The sequence below is a fragment of the Mytilus edulis genome, chromosome 7 (genome assembly GCF_963676685.1).
Source record: "Mytilus edulis chromosome 7, xbMytEdul2.2, whole genome shotgun sequence".
In the NCBI taxonomy this organism is placed as follows: domain Eukaryota; kingdom Metazoa; phylum Mollusca; class Bivalvia; order Mytilida; family Mytilidae; genus Mytilus; species Mytilus edulis.
The window spans coordinates 643794-671760 of record NC_092350.1 but is presented as its reverse complement, the minus strand read 5'-3'; the positions used below and the strand labels follow the sequence as shown (position 1 = coordinate 671760).

The window sequence follows — 27967 nt, the reverse complement described above, 5'->3', positions numbered from 1 at the left end:
CTCCCTGCCGTGTCAATCGGCATTATTATAGATATGTTTGTTTATTTATCCTAATCATATGATGGTAAGGTATATCTTTGCCAAGACGAAGTGGTAAGATTATCTCTGTCATTATTATACTGGGACTTTCAGCAGTCACCTCTCTATTTTCTTTGATTTCATAAAACAAGTGTAAGTTTTGCTACTCTTTAATTGCTACCAAATGTTAAGCACTACCATGATTTCTGAAGATTTGATTGATAAGCACTCCATGTACTTGAACTATATTAAACCATCAGAGACTGTCGACGTTGATACAGCAGAGTATACCGACAATACAGACGAGTTTACACACGGACTAGGAACATTACAACCCATGGACCACAAAACCCAAATCAATACTCACCATTCTATTGAGGGCATCTTAGCTGGACGTAAAGAAATGGACAGATTACACAAAGGTACAAATTAATATGTATTAGACTTGTAATTTAATTAATTATCACTTATTATTAAATTAAGATCAGTATATTAATATGGCGGAAACAAATATAGGAGGGTTTGTATCAAGTGTTATTTAGAATGGAATACATTTTTATTTTGGTTTTTAGACTTAATATTCATATTATTTATGCAATTTTTCATTTGTTTGTAAAGTTGTATTTTTTTTATATAATTTATATAATCATATATATTTATTATAATTAAGTTACATCTTTTATTAAGATTTCTAGGTCATGACAATTTATATTTGTAAACGGTTTTTATTAAAATCAAACTATCCATAAAGTATTAAAATTTAATTTAGATTATTAATTAATTATGATTTTTTTAGTTTATTTACTCATTTTCAGAATTTATTGACCATACAACTAAGAATTCAGAAACATCTCCAGAAAACAAAAATAAAACTGCCAAGTTGGATAAAGGAGTTTCTAAGGATCTAAATTCATCAACTGATAGTTTGTCTCGGAAGTCAGAATCGACGGAGGATGAAGACGAAAATATAAAGAAAGAAGATACAGATGACGCTAGGAATAAAAAGAGACGAAATAGGACGACATTTACAAGTTTTCAGTTAGAGGAAATGGAACGTGTGTTCCAAAAGACTCATTACCCGGATGTGTATGCGCGGGAACAGTTAGCGCTTAGATGTAACTTAACAGAAGCCAGAGTTCAGGTAGGGAATTATTTTTTCTTTATATTTTTTACTTCTTTCATTATATTCTTTTTATATCTATCATTATATCTCTTTTCTTCCTTTCATTGTATTTCTTTCTTTCTTTCTTTGTCTTTCTTTCTTTCATTACATTCCTTTTCTTTCTTTCATTAAATTTCTTTTCTTTATTCAGATCAATATATTTCTTTTGCTTTCATTATATTCCTGTTCCTTCTTTCTTTCTTTTTATTTCTTTCTATACTTTTATTGTAATTCTTTTTGTTTATTATTATTATATCTATATCTTTCTTTCTTTTTTAATATTTCTTTCTTTCTTTCCAGCAAAATGATTATTTGTCTTTCTTTCTTGCTTTCTCTTTCATTCTTTTATTTCTATCATTTATTTTTGTTACAGTTGTCAGCTTAAATGAATCAATTCTGTATTTTGGCGTATTATTGTTTAACTCTTTTCGTGATGCAACGTAATAATTTGAAGGCTGTTAAAATCAGAGACAACTAAATAAGGTTGATGTCGCAAACCGGCGAACCCCAGTATATATCTGTATCAAATTGACTTCTTACTTTTACAATCCGGATATCTGGGGCCGGTTTCACGAATCTATCCTAAGACATGTCATAAGACATATCTTAGGACATGTCTTATGATCCTCTTATGACTATCCTAGGACATATATCAGACCTCGTCTCGAAGCTGTCTTAGGATCATCTTAGCTAAGGCATCCTAAACCTGTCGCAAGTTCTTTAAATTTTCAAATATAAATACGAATCTACGGAAAAAAATCATGTAAATGTAGTATGTCTTACCATAAATTATTCTAAACGTATTGATTAATATAATGACATAATTTGCAAAATAAATATAAAAAAATAATAGTAATTTATTATATATAAATTATCTTTAAACAATACATCAATATAAATATGAAATTTTCAATGCAAAATTAAGAAAAAAGAATATAAAATTATGACATTGTTTTGGTACAAGTGAGTTGAATTCAATTTCGACTTTATCGGTTATAAAAGGTTAAGAGATAAAATCGTGCAATTTTTATATCAATACATCGAACTTTCACTGTTGAAAAATCCTGATAATCCGTCAATGTATATATGTTTTAAGCAGGAACAGGAGAATAGATAATTAGATAATAATAAGATATTTTTTTTCAAAATTAATATAAAAAATGAGTGTAATTTATATAAATAAACGTATAACTATACTAAGACCATCATAAGACACCTCTCGAGTTGTCCTAACTTTATGACCAACTTTAAGAGATGTCCTAATTTAGGACCGCTTTGTGAAACCCACTTAGGACTAAGATATGTCGTAAGACCATCCTAAGACATGTCTTAGTCCTAAGACAGCTTCGTGAAACTGGGCCCTGATTTTTACATAAAAATTAATACAAAAATGTATGGCAAAGGCAAATCTCTATAGCCAAAGTAAAAGTTTTAAAACATAATAATAAGTAAATAAATAAAATAGAATTATTTCTCCCGAAAAAATATCAAAACGTCAATCAGTTGAATTACATTTTAATTAGATTTAGTTAATACCTGAACAGTTAACTTCTGGAAATGATAAATCAATCTCAAGTAACCATTTCTAATTTATGAACTTTCATACATTAAAATAAAGTATTTAAGACAATAATACCTCTTCCTTTTAACAATGATAGACATTCATAAATAGGTATATAATTCAATTTATTAGTCTTGTTAGGGATCAAAAAGGTTATTTAACGAAAGAGCTCGGAGACACGTGCGGCTGATTATTGGCTATTTACACTAAATAAACAAATTGACGTTTTACAACACATGTACGTGTGACCTCCTGTTGTTCGTTTATTGTCAGACTTGTTATTTTTATTGACAAACTCGTTATTTTTATTGACAAACTCGTTACTTCATCAGTAGATTATTGAGTTTAGGAGGAAATAATCCTCATTGTAATAAACATTATATTTCACATAACTGACATTTCAATAAAAACCAGTAGTCTTTAATATCTAAAAAAAAGTTTAGTTCAGTCAGGAGTAGCAAAAATAAATATATGCTAAGCCTATGTATTGTATTTTTAATAATTTAGTTAATTCATAAATTGCTAGAGTCATATAATACAATTACTAATTCCTTACACTTTCTTTTTTCAATTTGTCAAATTTGATTCTTTGTATGTAAAAAAAAAAGTAAATTATCCGATACTAATGTTCAAATTTGACAAATTGAAAAAAGAAAGATATAAGTGTGAGGAATTAGTAATTATTAGTATCATTACAAATCCCTTTCACTGCAAAATAAATATTTCATAAAAAGTAAAATTTCAATAGAAAAAAGATGAATATTCGTAATCTAAGCTTTGTGTAAACGATAATTTTACTTCCGATTTTTTTTTCAAAGTTGAAATGTGATTTTGTTTAAAAGAATCTATTATATACCAGATATGATAGTTTGATTTTTAGAATCTGTCCCGTACTAATCCGGTACAATTTTACACTTATGAACTTATATTTGTTGATACGATATATACAGTGTCGCCGTGTTGACTGAATTAATATTCAAACCCGGAATAATGCTGTATCGAATGAAGTTCCTTCGGATAAAGCTTTTAACAGTGTAAATGTTGAAACCATACGAGAAAACCTATAACGAAACCATTTCTGTATATTGAAACAAAGAAGCACCCCGTCGAGTTTTTATTATGAACAGATAGCTTTTATCTTCTTCTTTTTTTCTACAAAAAAACGGTTTTATGATATATTCACAACAATCATAGAACACATTAAGCAACTGTTTCTATTGATGTACTTTTCGTATTTTTTTTATAGACGCGTTTTGAGCTATTTTTTGTTGTTGATGTTTTTTGTTGGTATTTTCATTTGCTCGAAATAGTTTGTTTTGTTTATTCGCTCATTTTTCATTTTATTTTACTTTCTCTATAGATTATTATTTTTTCATAAAATACTTGAACAAGATTTGGAGAGAAGAGATGGACCAAAATTCTATATAATTATTATGATACCCGCCACATGTTTTCAAATGAAAATTACACTTCATAAAAATTGTGGGTTCGAGCCGCTTTTTCGATTTACTCATCGCGGGAACTTTTAAACCTAAACAATTAAAAGTCAAGGATGTATTATTACGTAGAAACGTTTGGAGCTGTATAACCAAAAGAGCACAAAAAGCTCATCGTTTAGGCCAACGTTGCCTGAGGAGAGGCTGACATCATTGTCAACGGGGGATTTTGAAAAATATGCATGTTTTTAATCATGTCAGCGGCCTGGAGCCCTGACTACCGAGCTGACAGTTCATCAGCAGTGATGCATTTATAACTTTACAAATGTTGTTCATTCAAAGCGTTTCTCTCGATTTACCTGTATCAGGTACACTATAAATGCTGCGTTCACACGTACATCCCAATTTGTCACCATGCATGTATTTAAGTTCTTTCCTCGTAGATATTGTTAATCGTCGAAAGTGTTTATCAAATATGTAAAATATGTAAAGCAAATCAAGTCAATGGCGTAGTTAACTATATACGATTGCTGTTTCACTGAATTTTACCCAGCATATAATTATCAAATAAATGAATAAGATAATCTGCATTTCAAGACGATAATCCAATAAGTTAAAACAGGGACTTTCTATACTAACGGGACTAGTATAGAAAGTCCATGGTTAAAACGAATCTTCATGAGACTCATAAAAATTTTTAATAACGTATTCATAAAGTACATACAATATTATAATGATATATATATATACTACACTATATACAATTTCATATAGATATTAATGAAACAAGCATATAAATCTGGGGCCTGTTTATCGAAGCTCTCTTGGGATTAGGACGTGTCCTAAGACCAACTTAGGACACATCTTAGTCCTAAACATGTCGCAACTTAGGAAAATCCTAGGAATTATCCTAATTTTAGGATACCAATTTAGGTGTCTTAAGATGGTCTTAGAATGGTCCTAACTTTAGGATACATTTGAATTTCGTCTTTTATTCATTTTCACGCGTATTATTTTTAAAGCAGTAGTAAAAATAGTTGAAATTCTCCGTAATGATATGAATAATGCACGAGCTTTGCATTTGAACTGTTAAAGAATGAAAATGTGACACTTCGAATTCAAAACACTCAAAAATATGTTATGATTTTTACGTATTATATATCTTGTTTACAGTTAGTTTGTTAATTTTTTATTTTTGTGTCATGTTTTGTTTCATACAGTTTAAATGTACAATTATTTTACAAAAATTATTTTTTACCTTTAATTTAAAACTACATATTAGTTATTAGATTCTAATTAACCATATTTGAAATAAAACTATTGATAAAATATGATACCATAATTATTATTTTTTTTCATATTCGGTTTGATTTTTCTTTTCCGCTAATACTTAGGACATCAGTTAGGACGTCCTAGCTAAGATAATCCTAAGATAGCTTCGATGTGCATGCTGAGACGTGTCGTAAGTCGGTCCTAACTTCTGTCCTAAGAAATTCTTAGGACCGATCTTAGGACAGTTTCGATAAACAGGCCCCTGCCCTCTTCAACATGCAGTGATTAAGATTAACGGTGGAAAATACAATGAGGTATAGGATATAGTATAGCTTACATCATAGATGTAATATTATACATCTATGCTTACATATACTAGTTACATATACATGTGGGTTTTCTATCTTATTACTAAAGAGAAGTGGTGTTTAGTTTTTAATGTTTTTGTTTTTCATGAATAATGTGTACTGAGAGCTCTAGTATGTACTGGTAATTGACCCCTTTTCACAGATTTACACGACAGAATTTGATAAGTTACCGAATTCACCGAAGTCACAGAGATGACCAAACATGTCCGTTCTATCACTCCCGGGAATGCTCATATGCAATATTCTCTGAAAACACAGTAGAATCATTCCTGTCTAAATCAATACCTTTTAAGTAAACATGGTCAACCCGAAATGCAAAATTATTTGTTCAATAAAAAAAACCTCACCTTATGTTCATTCCTATTGAAATGTGTATGCCTTTTTAAAAATATATGTTTTTCATATAAAAAAAAGTGTTATTCGGAATAAGATCAAAAGTGCACCTCCTAAAACGAGCGTTGCTAATTATTTTTGTCAATGTTTGTTGCCAGAGTAAATATGAAGTAATATAAGCAAGAAAATAGATGATATTTTCACACATTTTTTTACTTACATATCCAAAACAAAAAGAAAGAAAAAAAAACTTGTTGTTAAATTGATCTATTAAAACAACTTGTTCCTGCCACTTGAGACAAAATTACAGAAATATTCAGAAAATGAAAGAATTATAAAGGCGTTCTGAATGAGAAACCGCTTATCTTAATAACTTATAATCACTGTAAAGATCATAGTCAATATTTTTGTACTTATCCTATTTTAGTAATTGAATTATTTTAATACGTAAATTGGTTCCTCTATTACATCTAGATTTCTGGTATTATGATGGGGTAATGAGAACCACTGAGAATTAATAAAATACACACCGAGATTTCACTGAGTTCAGGAGACGTCTACTTTCGAGTCAGCGTTTATTATCATTTTTGATTTTAGGCAGACAGTTTGAAAAACCTCTTTTATTATTATCAAATTTTTTATGGAAAATTAACGTGGTAAATTATTTTTATTATTAAAAGTTGTGTATTATAATATATATGAACTGAATAATGACGTTATGAACAAATAGATGACTGGCCTGAATAAATATAATACATAACTTAAATAGAATATTTAGACTTTACATAAATAGAATATTTAGATTTTACATAAATAGAATATAAATATATGACTTAAATAGAATATAAATATATGACTTAATAGATGATATAAATACGTGACTTAAGGTGCATGGTATGGGTGTCTTTCGCCATCTTGGATTGTAAATAACAAAGAACCTAAGGTCCCGATTTTCAGTCAAGTAAGCAAACTTTGATGAGGAATGCAGATAACTAATGTTATTTTTTTTTTAAAGAATAAATTTGTAAGATTTTAACTTATAATTACGAAAAAATTTCGAGGATACTAGATTTTTTTGCTTGATTTTCAAATACTTTAAATTGGCATTTTAAGGGTAGGTAACAAATTTTATGAAGGAATCTTTAATAAAAGTTTGCCATGTTATATTTTAGCCGAAAAAGAAAAAAAAGTAAGGTTACCCTACCTTTTCTTTTGATTTTCTTAAAGCCACCTATTCGTATATTAATTTACAATTATATCATTTGGTTAACCTACCCCTGATATTAATTGAGTTTTATTGATCATGCCACTTTTTTTTTTCAATTATAATTATACATATATAAACCCTAAAGATTATCAAAAATGGATCAACTATTTTATTTAGATATGAGAAATTCCCTAAGTGTTTTCCATGTATATGCTTAAGAACGAATTCTTGTGACGTTTCAAAAAAATTCGAATTTGATTGTTGCCCGTATTTTTCTCCAGTCATGCATGCATTTCTTTAATATAATAAAACTATGTTTATGTGTATGTGTGTGAAGCGAAAAGTAAATCGCCTCGAGCTAAGAGAGTATTAAACAAGAGATGAGAGGCTACATGATATATTCTTCAACACTTAAACCAAATAGGCATCGACACTCTTGCTATATATACACAATAAAAAAAACTCTGATGTGAAGGTCAGTAAAACAAATATTCGAGAACATTTCAAAGCAGCCGATATCTATAAGGGTTTTCGCGAATCTTTTTCAAAATAACAAACAGACTGATATAAATCAAAAGTATATAAATAACGGAACTAAAAAAAAAACAGAAAAAAGACGGGTCCGTGTGCTTCAGCCTTGTTGGGATATCATCCATTGATAATTTTGCTGGAGGTGATTCCCTGGTACCTTTTTTTTTCAAAAAAAAATGAAAAAGTAACAAGAATTTTATAAGATTTTCAAATTTGGCTTTTAAACTATAAGTAATAAAATTATGAAAAGAAAATTAATACCGGCGTCACACATTAGCATATAAGTTCCGACGTACACCGGGCGTGGTAAAAAATCATGTACGCTGGCAATACGCTAGTAATTTTGGATGAATTCAACTTGTCAATCATATCTGTATCGTGTGCACAACGAGCTTTAAGCGTGTATTGGACGTACGAGAAGCGTACCTAAGCGTTTATCGGACGTTCAAGTAACGTTTGTTGGCGTTTATCTGGCATTTGTCTAAAGTAGATGGAATGCACGCTACAAAGGAAAAAAATCTCTTGACGTATTAGGGACGCTTCCCGTTCGTATCTGGAACGAAAATCCGTGCTATTGGCGTGCCTAGACCGTTTAGTTATGGGGTGTTGGTTAGAAACATACCCGCATACGTTTTAGTTAAAGTCGAACGGTCTTGAAGCGTATACAACGTGGCGCTTGAAGCCTATGTATAACGTGCGTGTAGCGTACAGGTATACGCTTGGCACACGCTTGAGCTGGATGAAAATGTTTATGCTGCATACAAATTTCTTGGAGATATATCGTTCACCAAGCGTATATCTTTGCATTTCGACGTACTTCAAACTTATGCAACGCGCGCTTAACGATTTCTTAGTGGTCCTCTGGCATGCAACTAAGGTATACGGACTTTGTCAATTTGCTTTGTACGTCTGGTTCACGCCGGACTATACGCCAATGTGTGACGAGGGCATTAGTGGGCAAAAGATTTTAATGGCACTACATGGATAAAACCAGAGGATTCCGAATATCTGACAAAAATTCAAAAACAAGGGGAGCGAACATCCTAAAGCACAACAAGTGTTATACTTGAGAAATATGATCTGAAAAGGCAAAATAGTAATAGGTTACTGAGGATGTTTGCCCTTGCCGGTTTAATCATATTAAAACTGTGTGTCTAGATCGTGTTTTGTATCTGTGTTGTTGTTGGTCATACATGCCTCGGCCTTTAAGAGAAGACTGAACTTGATGATGTTTGTGGTCGTCTGCTGTACTGATTTTACGATAGTTAATCCTCTATGGTGTATGTCAATCAAATATCAGCGTCACATCACCACCGCATTTACTTGGAGGTTTTCTTGGGTACGATACGCATCCATTTTTACCACCTAGCAAATAGTAAAAATAAAACACTTGTCATCCATGCGCGATGATACAATGACAAATACAAGAAACGTAATTGTATGTTTGAGAAGGTTATAAATATAAGTGAGGAAACCCAAATGATTTAATTACAGTACTAGATCTTATAAACCAATGCTACCAATAGCCTAATTCATAAGCATGACACTTAAACATGCCGCCATAGTTACACTTCTGTCCCCTTAATGAAATTATCATTAACCAATTCCACTAACATGTTTTAGAGGGAGTTTAAGATGTTTTCAAATAAATTTGTATTAGTGAAGGACTTTTATTACCATAATACTTGTATAACTCTTGTGAGTAAATGAAGATACATAAAGTAATTCTTTTGATGGGATTATATACTACACATGTAAAAGGTGTATAAAACATAGACATTAAACATCAAACACCAACAACCACATTCATAGCTAGTAGAAGTATATGTTATAAGTTATCATGCTTTGACCCAACTAGCATGATTATTTAGACGGAGTCGATTCTTGAACCAATGCATACAAACATCATAAACTTAGACTTCTGTGCACGATTTTATCATTTTTTTTCGCATAAATTTCGTATAATCGTCAATTTTTTTTTCTCAATCGGTCAGTGTTATTGTGAAAATATGGCAGGTAACTAAAGTTCGTGTTTTGAATCCGAAGTATAAAGAAAGTCACCTGTTTGTCAACAATCAACAAAAAGCATGGATATTGAGCACGTGTTTAACAAGTACAATCAGATAATAGTTTATTTTAAGGACATCCATGCGTATTGCGATCACCGGATTTTTACGAGATGGGTCACACGGAGGTCACTTTGCAAACGGAAAATATGTCGGGGAATTGCTTCCTGGAAAGGAAGCAATGAAAATGAAGTAAACTTCTTTATATGAACAAATTTTAGAATTTTCTTCAGAAAAAAGTATATGGACATAAGTTTTATAATGAAAACTATCCATTGAGTTATAAAAAACATATGGATTATTTTTTTTCAATTTGAGGTTTCTAATATAGATATAAGAAGATGTGGTTTGAGTGCCAATGAGACACCTCTCCATCCAAATAACAATTTATAAAAGTAAACCATTATAGGTTAATGTACGGCCTTCAACACGGAGCCTTGGCTCACACCAAACAACAAGCTATAAAGAGCCCCAAAATTACTAGTGTAAAACCATTCAAACGGGAAAACTAACGGTCTAATCTATATAAAAAACGAGAAACGAGAAACACGTATAAATTATATAAACAAACGACAACTACTGTACATCAGATTCCTGACTTAGGACAGGTGCAAACATTTTTCATGGGATTAAACGTTTTAATGGTACCAAACCTTCTCCCTTTTTCCGAAACATAAGCATAACATTACAACATAGAAAAACACACGATAAAATATCAATTGGCAGGCTTAACTCAATCAAAAAACGTAAATTAACACACTATGAACGAATAAATTTGATCTGAGATATCTGAATGCAAATACACAGTTAATAAAATATTAGGGACAAACATTCAAGGCCAAAAAGCAAACAAACAAGTCCAAACAAAGCCATGGCAAGACACCACTGCGAAATATTAAACCCTTCGAAAAAAATCACTTTTGAAAAAAACGGTTTAATAATATGTACAGGTAAATGAAAAATAACTTTGTCGATTTAGGTATACTACTTATGTGTATAAAATTCTTCCAATAATTAGGAATACCAAGAAAGTTCTGTCATATAAATACATAATTTAACACTAGATACCAATTGGGGTGAATATCAACAATAACACTATACAATTAGAGCTAGCTAAAACGTCCCAGTACAGATTTTAGGAGAATAATCTTGAAGTTCATACAAATGTAGTACGAAGAAGTGAAAATTAGAAGATATTCCAAATAATCAAACCTGGTATATAGACAAGATCCATATTAATATAAACTAACAAAAAAGCATTATAAACAGTAACAGCAGGTCGAGTTAACAAGAAAATACGATTTGAGAGTACTCGCAGTTACTGACAGCTAGTCAAAAGCCAAAAACAATTAATGATGAAGAAAAAAATCATGCATCAGAGACTAAAATCATCTAAAACACATCCCAGGGATTTAGTATTTTAACGTCATGAACAGTCAGAGAAGACATGACTTGTGCAATGCCAAAAATTAATGTATCGACAGGTAGTAGGATAGTGAGGAGCGACTTCTATTAGAGATACAAATTAACGTGTTTGTGTCTCTATACATCCCGCCTCAAAAGAAGATACAATTTAGTTATGTTTTAATTAGCTAATGACAAAATCGATATTAGTGCCAATAAAAACTATATTCAGAGATCTAATTACAATATTGGTACGATAACCCTTACTTAAAAGTTTGTTTAAAGGTTCGATGAGTTTACACGGATCACATAGCTTTAAGTACAATATAACCGTAAAATTTATGATGTGAAATACCATTTTTAATAAGTTTTGTACAGGTACAGCCAAATTTACTAATCAAATCTTTATATCTATAAATGAATTTAGTAAAAGTTTTAAGTAATTTATGGTATCGAAATCCCTGACACAATAATTTCACAGTGATGCATTGATTACGTTCGCACACACGGGCATACCGAACGAGTTGGGATATATAAACACCGTCTTATGACTTTATTAACAACAAAATTATTTGCATGTGCTTATGTATAATATGACGTAATTATTTTTTAATTTTTTTTTTTCAAAGTTGATGTTGTTCTAAAAATTGTTTAACTTTTCACAGCGGTTTTATACTTTTACCTTAGTTTAAACCTATTTATCTACTTTTAACCTTAATTATTCATCCCTGATGTTTTATTAACTATGTATTTGCATTGTATCACAGATCAAATTTATTCGTTCAGTGTGTGTTAGTTTGTGTTACTACGGGTTTTTTTTTTTGATTGAGTTAAGCCTTTCAATTGACATTTTATAGTGTGTCTTTCTATTTTGTGATGTTATACTATTGTTTCAGAAAAGGGAGAAGGTTTGGTACCATTAAAACGTTTAATTCCGCTGCAATTGTTTGCACCTGTCCTAAGTCAGGAATCTGATGATCAGTGGTTGTCGTTTGTTTATGTTGTTCATAAGTGTTTCTCGTTTCTCGTTTTATATAGACTAGACCGTTGGTTTTCCCGTTTGAATGGTTTTACACTAGTAATTTTGGGGGCCCTTAATAAATTGCTGTTCGGTGTGAGCCAAGGCTTCGTGTCGAAGACCGAACATGACCTATAATGGTTAACTTTTATAAATTGTTACTTGAATGGAGAGTTGTCTCGTTGGCACTCAAACCACACCCTCCTATATCTATGTATTACAATTTTGTAAATCATCTACATCAAAAACTTATATCTTGTTTTGAATCCTTATGTCGTGGACTTTCTGTTCTTCAAATATTGTGAAAATACTACTAGTATTTAAAATATCTCCAGTAGAAACAAACACGTATTCCTATAGTTACTTACCATCTTTTGTCTCATTGGAAATCAGACCACAGCTTCTTGTTTTTATACTGTATTATTTGAGCGTTCTACGAAGATTATAACCATTTATTTTTCGAGTTACTTTAAAAAGAAAACAATCAAATATATAAAAACGTATTCGATTGCTAGTCACATGCGAAATTGTAAGATATATATGCAATATTCAGATCTATGAAAGGGTCTATTCGATTCACAAGTCTAGGACTACTTTTACCAAAATACTTTCAGTATTAAACCGCCTTACTGTCAAACATTATGTATTGTTATATAATCACTTGTCTTCTTACATATCTTCTAATGCTATACATAAATGGATTAACAATATATGTATGTAAACGAGCTGTTTATGACAATGAGTTTTGAGACCTCTATATACATACCCGACATAAACCTCTTGAGTGTAATTTCGGAATACTGAAACAACTGCGGGGCTTATTTTTTTAAAGTCAAGTTGAAGGAAAATCTCAGTGCATTGAAAGACTACCTACATTTCAAACAAGAAGACATTTCTCCGCCTCATATTTTGGAGATATATACATTAATATATATTTAAATAAACTAGTTCGTTATTTATCACAAGCTTCCTTGCGTGTTTAAAGATTCAAGCAATATAAATTTTGTACCGATATACTTAACTCAGTTTCCGGCACAGGCACTTGTCTCAGAACTTTCTTTCCTATATACCTTAATAGAACACTAAGGTATATAGGGGGAAAAAATTCTGAGACAAGTGCCTGTGGTTTCCGGTGCATTACAAACTTTTACACAATCCTGTACCTCAATCGGCGCATAACCACAGGAACTCGGTTAGCAGATTTAAAAAAAAAATGTTTTGAAATCGATATTTTTCAGTAATTGTTTTCGTATTTCCTGGGTTTTTTGTTTTGTTTTACATTATTATTATAATTCACGTTCGCATCAATGTTACTTTCTTTTTCGAGCAATGTAGTTTACTCTCCATATCTATATACTGCAAACTCAAAGTTATCTATATTTCTTCGTTTTGAAGTAATGAACAGTTTACTCTCCATATCCGTATATAATTATATATCCTAAAATGCTCAAAAGTCCTAGGATTCTTCAGTATACGAATATGGATAGTAAACTGCACATTGCTTAAAAACAAAGAAATATTGATACTTTTGATTTTTCAGTATACGGATATGGAAAGTAAACTACACAGTGCTAGAAAACAAAGAAATATTGACGCCAACGTTAAATAAGGGCCATTCCAGAAAAAAATGTATGTGGGGGGGGGGGGGTAGGAAGGCACATTGTATTAATAATACATGGGTGATGGGTATCAGGGCAACTTTTCACACTATAATGCACTATAATTCTCAATTACAATTTTCTGGGTGGCGGGTGCTGACAAAAAATGCCTTCCAACCCCAACCCCCATACATTTTTTTCTGGAATAGCCCTAAGTTAATAATGTAATACAAACAGACAGAAAATACAAAAAAACATTGATTTACAAAATGTTATTCTGAAAAAGGATGATATATATGCGTAGGAATTACAGATAACGTATATATATTTCTGCTGAACGAAGTACTAAATCTCACAAATATGGGCACTGCTTTATTCCCTTAAATTGAGATTTCTATGAAAGTAAATAATTGAAATATAATCCATGCATGGACAATTGAGACGCTATCATGGTATTTTTGTCCTGTACGTATAAAAAATTTCAAAAAAAATTCGTGGAAGATTTTGTTGCAGCAGACACGTGTTTCGTCTAAAAAAAAACTCATGCGTGACGCTCGCATAGATAAGTTAGATCCAAATCGAGTAAAACTATTATTTGTTCAAGCAAGTTATATGAATCAGCAAATAGAACTAAAACGACAGAAGATAGTGTCCTTCAAATATAAGAAATAATAATATGAAAACGGGACATCTTTATATTGCAAGTGGCAGAAGAAAATATACATTTCGTATTGTAATGTTCCTTTGTATTTATTTATTATGATAACAACATTCATTTATTAATACAATGTCAAATCAGATATATGTAAGAAAATTTCGGGTATACCTTAGCTTTTCAAAATACGCTTTTTCGTTATAAATAATATAGGTGTTACACATAAGTAAGCTGATATCCTACAAACGCAGAAGAAAACGAAATTAGAAAATACACAGGGATTTTTATTTTATCCTCAAACAATAGAGTCGAACTATGTATATACAATGATAATAAAAAAATATTAAGGTTATATGTTTTAAAACAAAACAAAACACCTATATTGGTTAACATTCGGTCATTAAACGATATATATAGTTTTGTGTCTTTGCCACAAGTTAAAACTTTTGATCGACGAAAATATGGATGAATTTACAGACAATCCAAGGATTAAGATTAAATTCCTTGAACAAGATGCATTTTGACTTGGGACTGACAATGGGTTGAATCAGTTTAAGACAAAAGATCATAGGAAATCCTAAAAAATTAAATATAATTTTAGCCAAACAATTCGATGTTGCTGAATGATACAATTTAATAACATTTGTCGAATTTTTTTGTTTAATCATAGAAATTAACACATCTCAAGCGGTTTGTAATGAGAAATAAGCCCAAAGGAGATTTGAATGGTAAACGAGACCAATTCCTTTGATACGAGTCGTATAATTAAATCTAACATACTTTTATTAGCATGAAACAGTATAATACAGTTATTCAGAGAAAGAATTCATGTAATAGCTACAGATATTTAAGTAAAACACAATATATTAGCGAAAATATTACAGACATAATTATGTAATAGCCCACAAAATACTTAATGCGACGAGTAAAAATCTAGCCATACATCGCGATAGCAACATTAGCATCTCAAACTCAAGCTGGGAGTTAATTAAACTTTTTTCTGTTATCCTTTAGTTATTACAAAATATCAGATCGTATTTCTCAAATATTCTTTGATGTCGAACGTTCTCGCAGAAAATTTCCTCCCGCCCATCTCCATAATGATACGAGGGGGTCGCTTGGAATTCACGCTACAGCTTTAATTTACACGGAATATAATTTGCAAAACACTTTACTACAAGTGCATTAAATAAATGTACAATTTAAGATCCGGTCGTTACATTGCAATCTAAACATCTGATTTTGATTTGTTTAGTGAATAACTTAATTTCATTAAATACTTAATTAAATTTCATATCTGTATGTTTCTTTATGACTGGGTTTTACACCTCTTTCGTTCCTAGACGATTTGGCGTCTAATTTAAAAGTAATGGCTATATTACCCAATCTAATGACTTATAACTAAGTACATTATGTAGTATAATTTTTATTTTATTTAATAAAAGATGTAATATAGCGATAAACACAAGTGCAGTTAGAAGACAAAAGACATGTACATTTAATGCGTTTTTTGCTGGCTTAGTTTTTGGCAAATACGAAGGACGGGTTACGTACGAACCTCGTTCTCCTTAACACACAGGGGAACTTTCCTAGATTGTGACATTACAGGATACGACTCATCTCCGTTTGTAGTGACTCGTTGAGTAGCACGTCATGGTAACTAGTGGAAGAGGAAGTACTTACCCTTCCAGAGGTTATGAGTTCACACCCAGTTTTTTTGTTGTGTAAATCTTTAATTTTTTGGATAGTGTTTTCTGATTGTGGATTTTCCTTTCCTATTCTTGTTCATAGTAATTTGTATTGTCCTCGTTATCTCTCTTTCTCTCTAAATTTTGGTCATGGTAGTTTTTGATGAATTAAGTTGAAGTCCAATCAACTTGAAAATATGTACATATGTTCCCTATGATATTTCTAATTCTAATGAACAGTTAGAGCTTTGACCCATGATCATGATCTACTGAATATATAAAATAATAGTATACTCATTCTTGTTTTTTTCGCGATTCATGTCGATCTGTTGAACCAAGCCTTAATCAATGATTTTTAGTTTTGTTTTTATCATGATTGGTTTTGTACATAAATTAGATCGTCGGTTTTCTCGGTTTAATTTTATTTTGAATATTCATCATGGTCATCATGGTCATGCAATTTTACAGAAAAAAAAATAACATGACTGTGTTAATTATTCCGGAGACTTTTTCGCTAAAAGTTTTAAATGTTTTAAGAAAGTCTTAGAACCAGTTAGCACACGTGAAAATTGAGATTCATGTTTGTAAAAGTAATGTTTTGCGGACTATACCTAAATGAAACATGGGCGTGTAGTATTTTCCTCCGCGTCATTGTATATTTCTACTTTCGTGTAAATTAAGAAATAATTCATGGAAGCCATAGATTATTGGAAATTTACACATGGCCTGGGCCGTTATATTCGAATTTTATCCTGAGCGTTAGCGAGGGATAAAATTAACGAATATCACGGCCCAGGCCATGTGTAAATTTCCAATAATCTATGGCTTCCATGAATTATTTCGATTCTAATAAGACAAATACGATCATTAAAAAACTGAAGCGAGGGTGGAGAAAGCTGTGTGTGTGGCTGTTATGTTTTACTCCCTGTTAGATAAAGCTCAAACATTCTAATAAATCCGCAGCTTGTGTGGATTATTTCATGAACAACCGCTAAAATAAAAATCTGTTTCATTCTCAAAACCAACAATTGTCATTTTGATTTACATGTTTTTCTCGTAAGCTACCGTCAAATCCAAAGTCGACATTTCGTAACTAAGGAGCCGCCATGTTGATTTGCTGAAATCAGTAAATATGCGAATAATGCAAAAGAATAGAAAATCAAACAACACCTACCTTGATAATCAATTTTAATACCATAGTACAAGTAAACAACATTTCAATGGTTCACGTAACAGAAAACTTTCAACTCTAGCGTTTTCATTTGTATGACGTCATGTTTTGAAATGACTTAAATGCGCCAAAAACATTAATAGTCTTTCGCGGATTTTTTTTTTAATTTTTATTTTGTTGGTTTCTTGGAGGTCTTTTGCATTACTTCTTTTTATTATGCATCCGAATAAGAATAAAAGTGATTTTTTTCTTTTATATTTGCAATTTTTAAAACAATAAAATCGGCAAAGGGTTTGCAAATAGGTTTCAATACATGTGGATTTACGTGGGAAGTATATTGTAACAGCCATTATTATGTACACCACGGAGTCTGCGCTAAGTATAGATATATCGAGAATTTTATCACAGTGTTGTTTACAAAGCGAAAGAAGCACGTCATATTAGAATACACATTAAATACAAACTCATTATTTTAATCTGGAATAAGTTGATTTGCAGTAAATTAAATATTATTTTTGAAACTTATTATGACAACAGATGTCTATTGATGTAAATCATAATTATCATCAATTTCTGGGCAATTCTAAATAAAATAAATATTTTTATGATCTGTAACTTCAAAACATTCCGCCATCAAAAAGTTATCATATATCTCTTATCTTATTTGTTCAATTTACTTAATTTAGATTACTTAACTATTTCATTAAAATCTGGAGATAAGATATAGTGTTGATTTCATGTTTTATTCAGGTAACACGTGGTGTGGAGGTTTTACATGATCGAATGGCTCTGTAACGAGTTTAATTACATGGAATGGCCATTTGTGTTTAATTAACGAACACACCCGTGTCAATAACCAATGCCAAGTTCAATAAGAATTAATACAAACCACAGTTCTAATGATTATTTATACATACGAATCAATTTTTGTAACAGTTTCATTTACATGTCATAATTTGCAACGAAGAATTTTTCAAATTTCACATCATGAGAAAACAAAATTTGGAAGTCTTAGAGGTTATTCCAGCCTTTACAAATATGTTTTTGTCTTGCTAAATATTTTGTTACCTCGGGTTATTTTATAACGAACCATACATTATGAGTTTTGCCCATCGTTGATTGGTTTACTCCGTGTTCCTTACTAAGACTTAGCAATGCTTATCGTCCTGCTTATTGTTGAAAGCCATTTGGTGATCTGTTGTTTATCGTTTGGTTTTCTGTGGGATAGCTGTCTTATTTACAATCATGCATATGCTCACGTTTATTCCAACCAAGATCAAAATGATGAACATATCATTAAAATACGATTAAATATACACTGACATGAAATTACGGAAATTTATCAGTTATATGAATAAAGTTCAGAAATTTAACCGAAATTGTATAGTTTTTAATTTTAAAAACGCATAATTATATGCGAAGTTCGTTTTCTTCAACATTTCGAAATTCTCTACTATCTATAGTATATGTTCAGTGAGTACTTTTACAGTCTATGGAAGAAGCGTATCGATAAAAACTTTTCTTGTATCACATAGCGATATTGTCTAATATCAATTGTAAATATGCAGACTTTCCATGCGGAAAATGTTGTTTTCGGCAACGAAAAATTAAGAAAATACTAACTTTAAAACTTATTGTTCAAATATAAACAACAATTGAGCCTAAATATACATTCAGAAGTTAGTTAGAAGCTCAAGTTTATGTCCGTGTAAAATTTGAAGTACTGTGTTTTTCTTATATACATAAATAAACAAATGCTATTATTTCTAATATCAATGCGATACTTTTAAAATATCATAGCGGTGTTTTTGTTATATCAATATTAGTACTTATTATTATTAATATTAGACTGCTGTACCCATATTTTGACAATTTTACCTATTATGTCTGTTTTGTTCACGCATCGTTGTAAATATGAAAGAATTTGATGAGACTGTCATACACGTGAGAGGTTAAGCGCTATAAAACCAGGTTCAATCCACCATTTTCAAAATTTGAAAATGCCAGTACCGAGTCAGAAATATGATAGTTGTTATCCATTCGTTTGGTGTGTTTTATCATTTGATTTTACCATTTGATAAGGGACACTCTGTTTTGAATTTTCCTCGGAATTCTGTATTTTTGTGATTTTACTTCTTAGTAGTATTGTATGTAAATAAGCAGTTTTAAGACCATTGCTTAAATTCAAATTGATTTTGATAACATCTTACAAATTTCTCAATTGGTTTTGGAAGCAAAACTAATCAAATAAGGGTTTAATAAACAATGTCGTAATCAAATAGCTAAGTATCAAAATGATTGTTCACATATATAACATTTAACAAATTTTATAATGAACGCATCGAAATAATATATATCCGATATTCTCGCAACGCACGCATGGAAGACTTTCTTTATTGATAACAATGAAACTAACTTGTGACAAAGATGAATCATACTGTCCTCGTTCAGATTGATTCGACAAAATCTGACCTGTACTTTTGAATCTCCTTTTTTTTTATACTAATTAGACCGTTGGTTTTTCTGTTTGAATGGTTTAACACTAGTAATGTTTTTGTTCCTATATAGCTTGGTGTTCGCTGTGAGCCAAGGCTCCGTGTTTAAGGCCCTACTTTGATCTAAAATGGTTTACTTTGAAAGTTGTCTCATTCGAACTCATGTACCATCTTCTTATATCTATAAATCTAAAAATTTCCCCTTATAAATAACTACTTTCCAGTCCTCAAACTGAAAGATCTAAATTTATAAATATAGAAAAGATATATACACAATTCTAACGTCAAAAGACATTTACATCTTATTTATTTGTGTCCCATTTTTTTTAGTACTCATTGAAGAAATGAATTTATAACAAGCGATACGGATTGTTATTTTGCACTAAGAAGTTTGCGTATTTATACGATCGTTACTAGTCAAAAACGAAAGTCACATCTCTGTGTCAACAACACATCGGAATGCCCTCACGGTCATCGCGATGTAAAAGAGCGTCCACGCGGCGAGCTGATTATGTTCATAGAGATATCGCTTTACCAACGGGAAAAGTCTATTATATAAAAAAAAAAAAAAAAAGAACTGTTTTCCTTCTCAATATATTTTTTCTATGTTAATAATAAATACATTTTCTGTTAGACAAGATTTTTTATTTTCATTATATCTGAAGTTGTCCGATTTATAGTCTGAGGCTACTCAGTTGGTATCTTCAAAGTTCGGGACATCAGCATTTGTGCATTTTGATTTGTTTGGATTATTTATTTAACCATTTGAATTTTCATTGTTATTTGGAGCTGTATTGGATTGGATTGTTTCAATGAATGTTTCTTTTAAGTAATGATATTTTTTGTCTATTTCGATATTACCAATGTGGATAGGCTATTGCAGTGTGACCAGTATATTAGAATCTAATAGGTCGGTAGACTATTTGCAACCACATTTAAATTCCGCCATTGCATCATCACTTCAAATAGAATTAGTCGGTTAACATGTTAAACCATGTGATTGAAAACAATAGACTGAACAGGTTGTTAACACTTTCAACTATCAATAGGGTCAAGCAACATTTTCGAAATAATAAGTTTATGTAAGCGTTAATTTTGTTACAGTAACGAAATTTTAGTGATATTGATCCTAAAACATTAAACCGGTCATGATCTAAGTTTGTGAATTATGATTATACAGTTATCTTGACATGCATTGTGACGTGTCATCGTATTCATTTTATATTAGAAAACTAAAGCAGTTTTATAAAAAAAAGTATCGCATGTATAAATTTGTGATATTATAAAATCATCGCTATGATATAAGACAAATATCGCATTGATATTATAAAATATAGCAGTATCTGTGACTTATAGGTGATTTTGGCTTAGCAAACAATTGAATTCATCTAAATTGCATTCCACTGAATTTGCTACATGATATTTATAGAATGTGTACACCTACAAATGATAAATCGTGCATTTATGTTTCATTTATTCAACAATTCAATTTTCTCGTTTAAATACACCTTGCTTGTTATTACATAAAATAATTCATGGAAATTATACACCAGACGTATGTTGTGTTAAATGTCACCCTGTTTTAAGAAAAGAGTCATTACTTTATGCCGAGAAATCTGCCTTTCTTCTTACAAATGCTAACATTCGTCTGAAATTTCCCACAATGCAACTCGTTGATATAAGACAATATCGCTCGTTGATACAAGAAAAGTTTTTATCGAATCGCTTCTTCCATAGACTGTTTTAAGTAACTTTGGAATCATTATTAGATATTTTTTCGATAAGTTAAAATCACAAGTTTACTAATAGCAGAAAACATGTTTAATAACAAAAAAAATCTACAACAGAATCACACAATTATATGAATTAAAGGAAAACTGGATGATCGAATTTGAATAATATAATTCTCATCATCTGTTGATAACATTTTCACCATAAGTTGTGATAATTAAAACTGTTAGTGACAATTCCTGCAAATGATTTACATTTTTATATTACAGTTTGTATATTTTTAGCAAAAATGTTACTCAACTAATTATTTGAGATTCAAAATGGCCTTTAAGCAATGGGTTGAGACGGATTATTGATATTATTTTGAAATCCTTATGAATACACCTAAATTGATTTGATTCATTCATTTAAATATTTGTTGATTATAGGTCTGGTTCCAGAACAGAAGAGCCAAGTGGAGGAAGCGAGAACGTTATGGCCAGATCCAGACTATGAGAGGCATGACATCGGGACCGTTTGACATGGGACTAGGTAGACCAGAATCATATTCTCAGGTATGCTATAACATTGGTACACTCTATATGGAATATTTATTTGTCAATCTACATTGGATGAAAAAGAAGTAAAATTCCTTCACATTGTTGATAACAATTATTCAATATTTTTTACAATTCAATACATACCTTCAGTAATAAGTAAAGATATTTGGTATTTATACATAATATAGAAATAAGAAGATATGGTATATGATTGCCAATGAGATAACTCTCCGCAAAAGACCAAATGACACAGAAATTAACAACTATAAGTCGCCTAACCCGAATAATCCAGTCGTTATATTCCGACTCACTATCGATCGCTACATTAACCTCGAGAGGACACTGACCGATAGAGGGCGCTGAATCATTCGAATTTTAAGTAGCCTGGGGTCCTGGCTAATCTTGCGACGCACAGCTAGATTGGGCCGGGATGCAAAGAGTAAAAAAACACATATCGTGTTGTCAGACGTAAAAGGCCCCGAGATAATCAATGTATTAACTATATTCAAACGAGAAAACTGACGGCCTTTTCTGTATAAAATAATGAACGAAACAAATATGATATGCAGCAACAAACGACCACCATGGCATTACAGACTCCTGACAACCATGGCATTACGGACTCCTGACTTTACAAACGACAACCATGGCATTATAGACTCCTGACTTTACAAACGACAACCATGGCATTACAGACTCCTGACAACCATGGCATTACAGACTCCTGACTTTACAAACGACAACCATGGCATTACAGACTCCTGACTTTACAAACGACAACCATGGCATTACAGACTCCTGACTTTACAAACGACAACCATGGCATTGCAGACTCCTGACTTTACAAACGACAACCATGGCATTACAGACTCCTGACAACCATGGCATTACAGACTCCTGACTTTACAAACGACAACCATGGCATTACAGACTCCTGACTTTACAAACGACAACCATGGCATTACAGACTCCTGACTTTACAAACGACAACCATGGCATTACAGACTCCTGACTTTACAAACGACAACCATGGCATTACAGACTCCTGACTTTACAAACGACAACCATGGCATTACAGACTCCTGACTTTACAAACGACAACCATGGCATTACAGACTCCTGACTTTACAAACGACAACCATGGCATTACAGACTCCTGACTTTACAAACGACAACCATGTCATTACAGACTCCTGACTTTTTTGACAGACACATACAGAATTAACATTTCTCTAACATTTGCATGAACAGTTTTATCGAAGTCGTTTTTAAGGTGAATTCCTCTATTTGCCACAACAAGTCAATTCGAAGTTTAGAAGAAAGGATTTATTCACAAGAGTCGTTAACTTGTTCCAGATTATGGATTCAGATTCTTAATATTTAAATCCTGTTTTCTGATTTATAATCTTTAAAGTATAAATTGATGTACAAAATTCGGAATATATACTTGACTTAAAATACTCAATCACAAAATTGAAACAGTTAACAATAGTTGCTGCAATTGTCTTAAGTTTTGTAATGCATCTGATCAGCTTCGTTCTTTTATAAGTTAAACCATGGAAGTATTATATTGTTATGTTTTAATGATAAGCTGACTCCTTGTCGACTTGATAAACTGACTCCTTGTCGACTTGATAAGCTGACTCCTTGTCGACTTGAATGATAAGCTGACTCCTTGTCGACTTGAATGATAAGCTGACTCCTTGTCGACTTGAAAGATAAGCTGACTCCTTGTCGACTTGAATGATAAGCTGACTCCTTGTCGACTTGAAAGATAAGCTGACTCCTTGTCGACTTGATAAGCTGACTCCTTGTCGACTTGAATGATAAGCTGACTCCTTGTCGACTTGATAAGCTGACTCCTTGTCGACTTGAATGATAAGCTGACTCCTTGTCGACTTGAATGATAAGCTGACTCCTTGTCGACTTGAAAGATAAGCTGACTCCTTGTCGACTTGAATGATAAGCTGACTCCTTGTCGACTTGAATGATAAGCTGACTCCTTGTCGACTTGAATGATAAGCTGACTCCTTGTCGACTTGAATGATAAGCTGACTCCTTGTCGACTTGAAAGATAAGCTGACTCCTTGTCGACTTGAATGATAAGCTGACTCCTTGTCGACTTGAAAGATAAGCTGACTCCTTGTCGACTTGATAAGCTGACTCCTTGTCGACTTGATAAGCTGACTCCTTGTCGACTTGTAATGATAAGCTGACTCCTTGTCGACTTGAATGATAAGCTGACTCCTTGTCGACTTGAATGATAAGCTGACTCCTTGTCGACTTGAATGATAAGCTGACTCCTTGTCGACTTGAATGATAAGCTGACTCCTTGTCGACTTGAAAGATAAGCTGACTCCTTGTCGACTTGAAAGATAAGCTGACTCCTTGTCGGCTTGAAAGATAAGCTGACTCCTTGTCGACTTGAATGATAAGCTGACTCCTTGTCGACTTGAAAGATAAGCTGACTCCTTGTCGACTTGAAAGATAAGCTGACTTTTGTCGACTTGAAAGATAAGCTGACTCCTTGTCGACTTGAATGATAAGCTGACTCCTTGTCGTCTGAATGATAAGCTGACTCCTTGTCGACTTGAAAGATAAGCTGACTCCTTGTCGTCTGAATGATAAGCTGACTCCTTGTCGACTTGAAAGATAAGCTGACTCCTTGTCGACTTGATAAGCTGACTCCTTGTCGACTTGATAAGCTGACTCCTTGTCGACTTGAAATGATAAGCTGACTCCTTGTCGACTTGATAAGCTGACTCCTTGTCGACTTGAAAGATAAGCTGACTCCTTGTCGACTTGAAAGATAAGCTGACTCCTTGTCGACTTGAAAGATAAGCTGACTCCTTGTCGACTTGAATGATAAGCTGACTCCTTGTCGACTTGAAAGATAAGCTGACTCCTTGTCGACTTGAATGATAAGCTGACTCCTTGTCGACTTGAATGATAAGCTGACTCCTTGTCGACTTGAATGATAAGCTGACTCCTTGTCGACTTGAATGATAAGCTGACTCCTTGTCGACTTGATAAGCTGACTCCTTGTCGACTTGAATGATAAGCTGACTCCCGCTGACTCCTTGTCGACTTGAATGATAAGCTGACTCCTTGTCGACTTGAAAGATAAGCTGACTCCTTGTCGGCTTGAAAGATAAGCTGACTCCTTGTCGACTTGAAAGATAAGCTGACTCCTTGTCGACTTGAATGATAAGCTGACTCCTTGTCGTCTGAATGATAAGCTGACTCCTTGTCGACTTGATAAGCTGACTCCTTGTCGACTTGAAAGATAAGCTGACTCCTTGTCGACTTGAAAGATAAGCTGACTCCTTGTCGACTTGATAAGCTGACTCCTTGTCGACTTGAAAGATAAGCTGACTCCTTGTCGACTTGAATGATAAGCTGGGATAAGCTGACTCCTTGTCGACTTGAATGATAAGCTGACTCCTTGTCGACTTGAAAGATAAGCTGACTCCTTGTCGACTTGATAAGCTGACTCCTTGTCGACTTGTTATGATAGGCTGACTCCTTGTCGACTTGAAAGATAAGCTGACTCCTTGTCGACTTGAATGATAAGCTGACTCCTTGTCGACTTGAATGATAAGCTGACTCCTTGTCGACTTGAATGATAAGCTGACTCCTTGTCGACTTGAAATGATAAGCTGACTCCTTGTCGACTTGATAAGCTGACTCCTTGTCGACTTGATAAGCTGACTCCTTGTCGACTTGATAAGCTGACTCCTTGTCGACTTGAATGATAAGCTGACTCCTTGTCGACTTGATAAGCTGACTCCTTGTAGACGTGATAAGCTGACTCCTTGTCGACTTGAATGATAAGCTGACTCCTTGTCGACTTGAAATGATAAGCTGACTCCTTGTCGACTTGAAAGATAAGCTGACTCCTTGTCGACTTGAAAGATAAGCTGACTCTTTGTCGACTTGATAAGCTGACTCCTTGTCGACTTGAAAGAATGTCCAATAATGTAAATGTTGAAGCTTAATAAATTATTACATACTTTCGTTTCCGTAATCTGAATTATTATTGCTGATAATATAAAAGATATCCTTACATTTAATTTTGAGGTTCTTTTTTTAAGTTCTACATAACTTTTATGAATATTTCGAGGAATAAATCAATACATGTGTTTAGATTGAATTGTTTTACATTTCTTCGGGTAGGAAAATTTTTATAGATGACGATTGAGGTTTAAGTTTTACTCATTGTTAAAGGCCGCACGGGTGACCTATAGTAGATAATTGTTTCTTGTTGGTATTTTGTATGTTTTGACTGACTTATAATTTTGTTGTTATTTTGTAGATACAACACAATCCATGGATGGGAGGGCACCAGATGCCTTACGCAATGCAGAATTCTAATTGTATGGTCAACCATTCACAAGTTCCTAGTTTTATGAACCTTGCTCATCAGGGACACTTCCCGTCACCCCAGACCGGGCTCCATCAATCACCCATCTCATTAAATGGTACCCAGTCGCCATCGTTTGAATGTGAGCCTACCGAACGGCGGAGTACCAGCATAGCTGCCTTACGATTAAAAGCACATGAACATAGTGTTGCAATGGGTTTATTTAGTGCGTACGGAAAGTAAACAAAATATAATACAATGTTATGTGCACAAACAAATACACTAATTATTTAATCATTGTGTTAATTAACTATCTGTGAAGCGATAAATAATATTCTAGTTCAGCAAACAATGGTGCTATATATATATATATATATTGTATATATTGAGTAATGGAGTATGAGGTGGAAGTCCATGATAACAATGACGAAAAATTAGAAGAAACTTTCATAAGTGTTCTGAAGATGTCAGAAGGAAATGAAACATTGACGAACGATTGACATTGACATTAGAAATTATAGAAATGTAAAGTCTTTGAATGACTGAACTGCAAATAAAAAATTTCTAACTTGATCTAAAAAGCCTATATACACGGGTCTGTTATGATAGAATAATATGGTCTGTTAACCAATGTTATTTGTTTACGACTTTTGTTTCATTTGAAGAAAAAGCATTAGTAAACGTTCACATGCTGGAATGCAGGTTTGAGACGTTATTAACCAACAGCTTTCTTTTGAAAATTCTTTTGATATGCAACTGTAACACCATGCGAGGAGAACTTCCAGCATTGCAAAACTATTATGTATCTTCAATTAAAACACCGAACCACTCAACATTAGTGCTTTTGTCAATAAATTGAGTTTGAGAAGGAATGATAGAATTAGTGATGACATTAGCTAATTAGAGAAAGGAGTTTACTGGAGAATGATCGCATACCAGAGTAGTAGATATGTAATCATCATGTTTCCATGTGTTTATTGGTATAAATTGTGTAAATTACATCTACTAATGAACGTATAAACATTACTTATGTTGGGGATACCTCTATGATTGTGTTAAACATTACTTATGTCGGGGATACCTCTATGATTGTGTAAATACCGTATAATACATTTATTGATGATATTAAATTATCTACTTGTATAAAGATTTTATAGTTGATTTTGTCGTCAATCGGAATTGTTAACATTTTGTATTCAACTTCTGTTTAAAAAGATAAATATGAATTGAAATAATTAAATTTAATATATGAGAATAAATAAAGTGCCGTAGTTCTTTATCTTGAGATGGAAGGTAATGCTGTTACTTTATAAATTAAGATTTTGCACCAAATTTTGTCAGTATAGCAGAA

At 32.3% G+C, this 27967-nt stretch overlaps 1 protein-coding gene across 1 annotated transcript; it reads left to right on the top strand.

The window, feature by feature from the left end:
- Nucleotides 1–22: 22 nt before the first annotated feature.
- Nucleotides 23–27765, top strand: LOC139529702 (ALX homeobox protein 1-like). Its single transcript, XM_071325556.1, has 4 exons — nucleotides 23–440; nucleotides 834–1159; nucleotides 22143–22268; nucleotides 26569–27765. Exons 1-4 carry the CDS (start codon nucleotides 203–205, stop codon nucleotides 26857–26859), a joined length of 981 nt encoding a protein of 326 aa, XP_071181657.1. The 5' UTR covers nucleotides 23–202; the 3' UTR covers nucleotides 26860–27765.
- The last annotated feature ends 202 nt before the right edge of the window (nucleotides 27766–27967 follow it).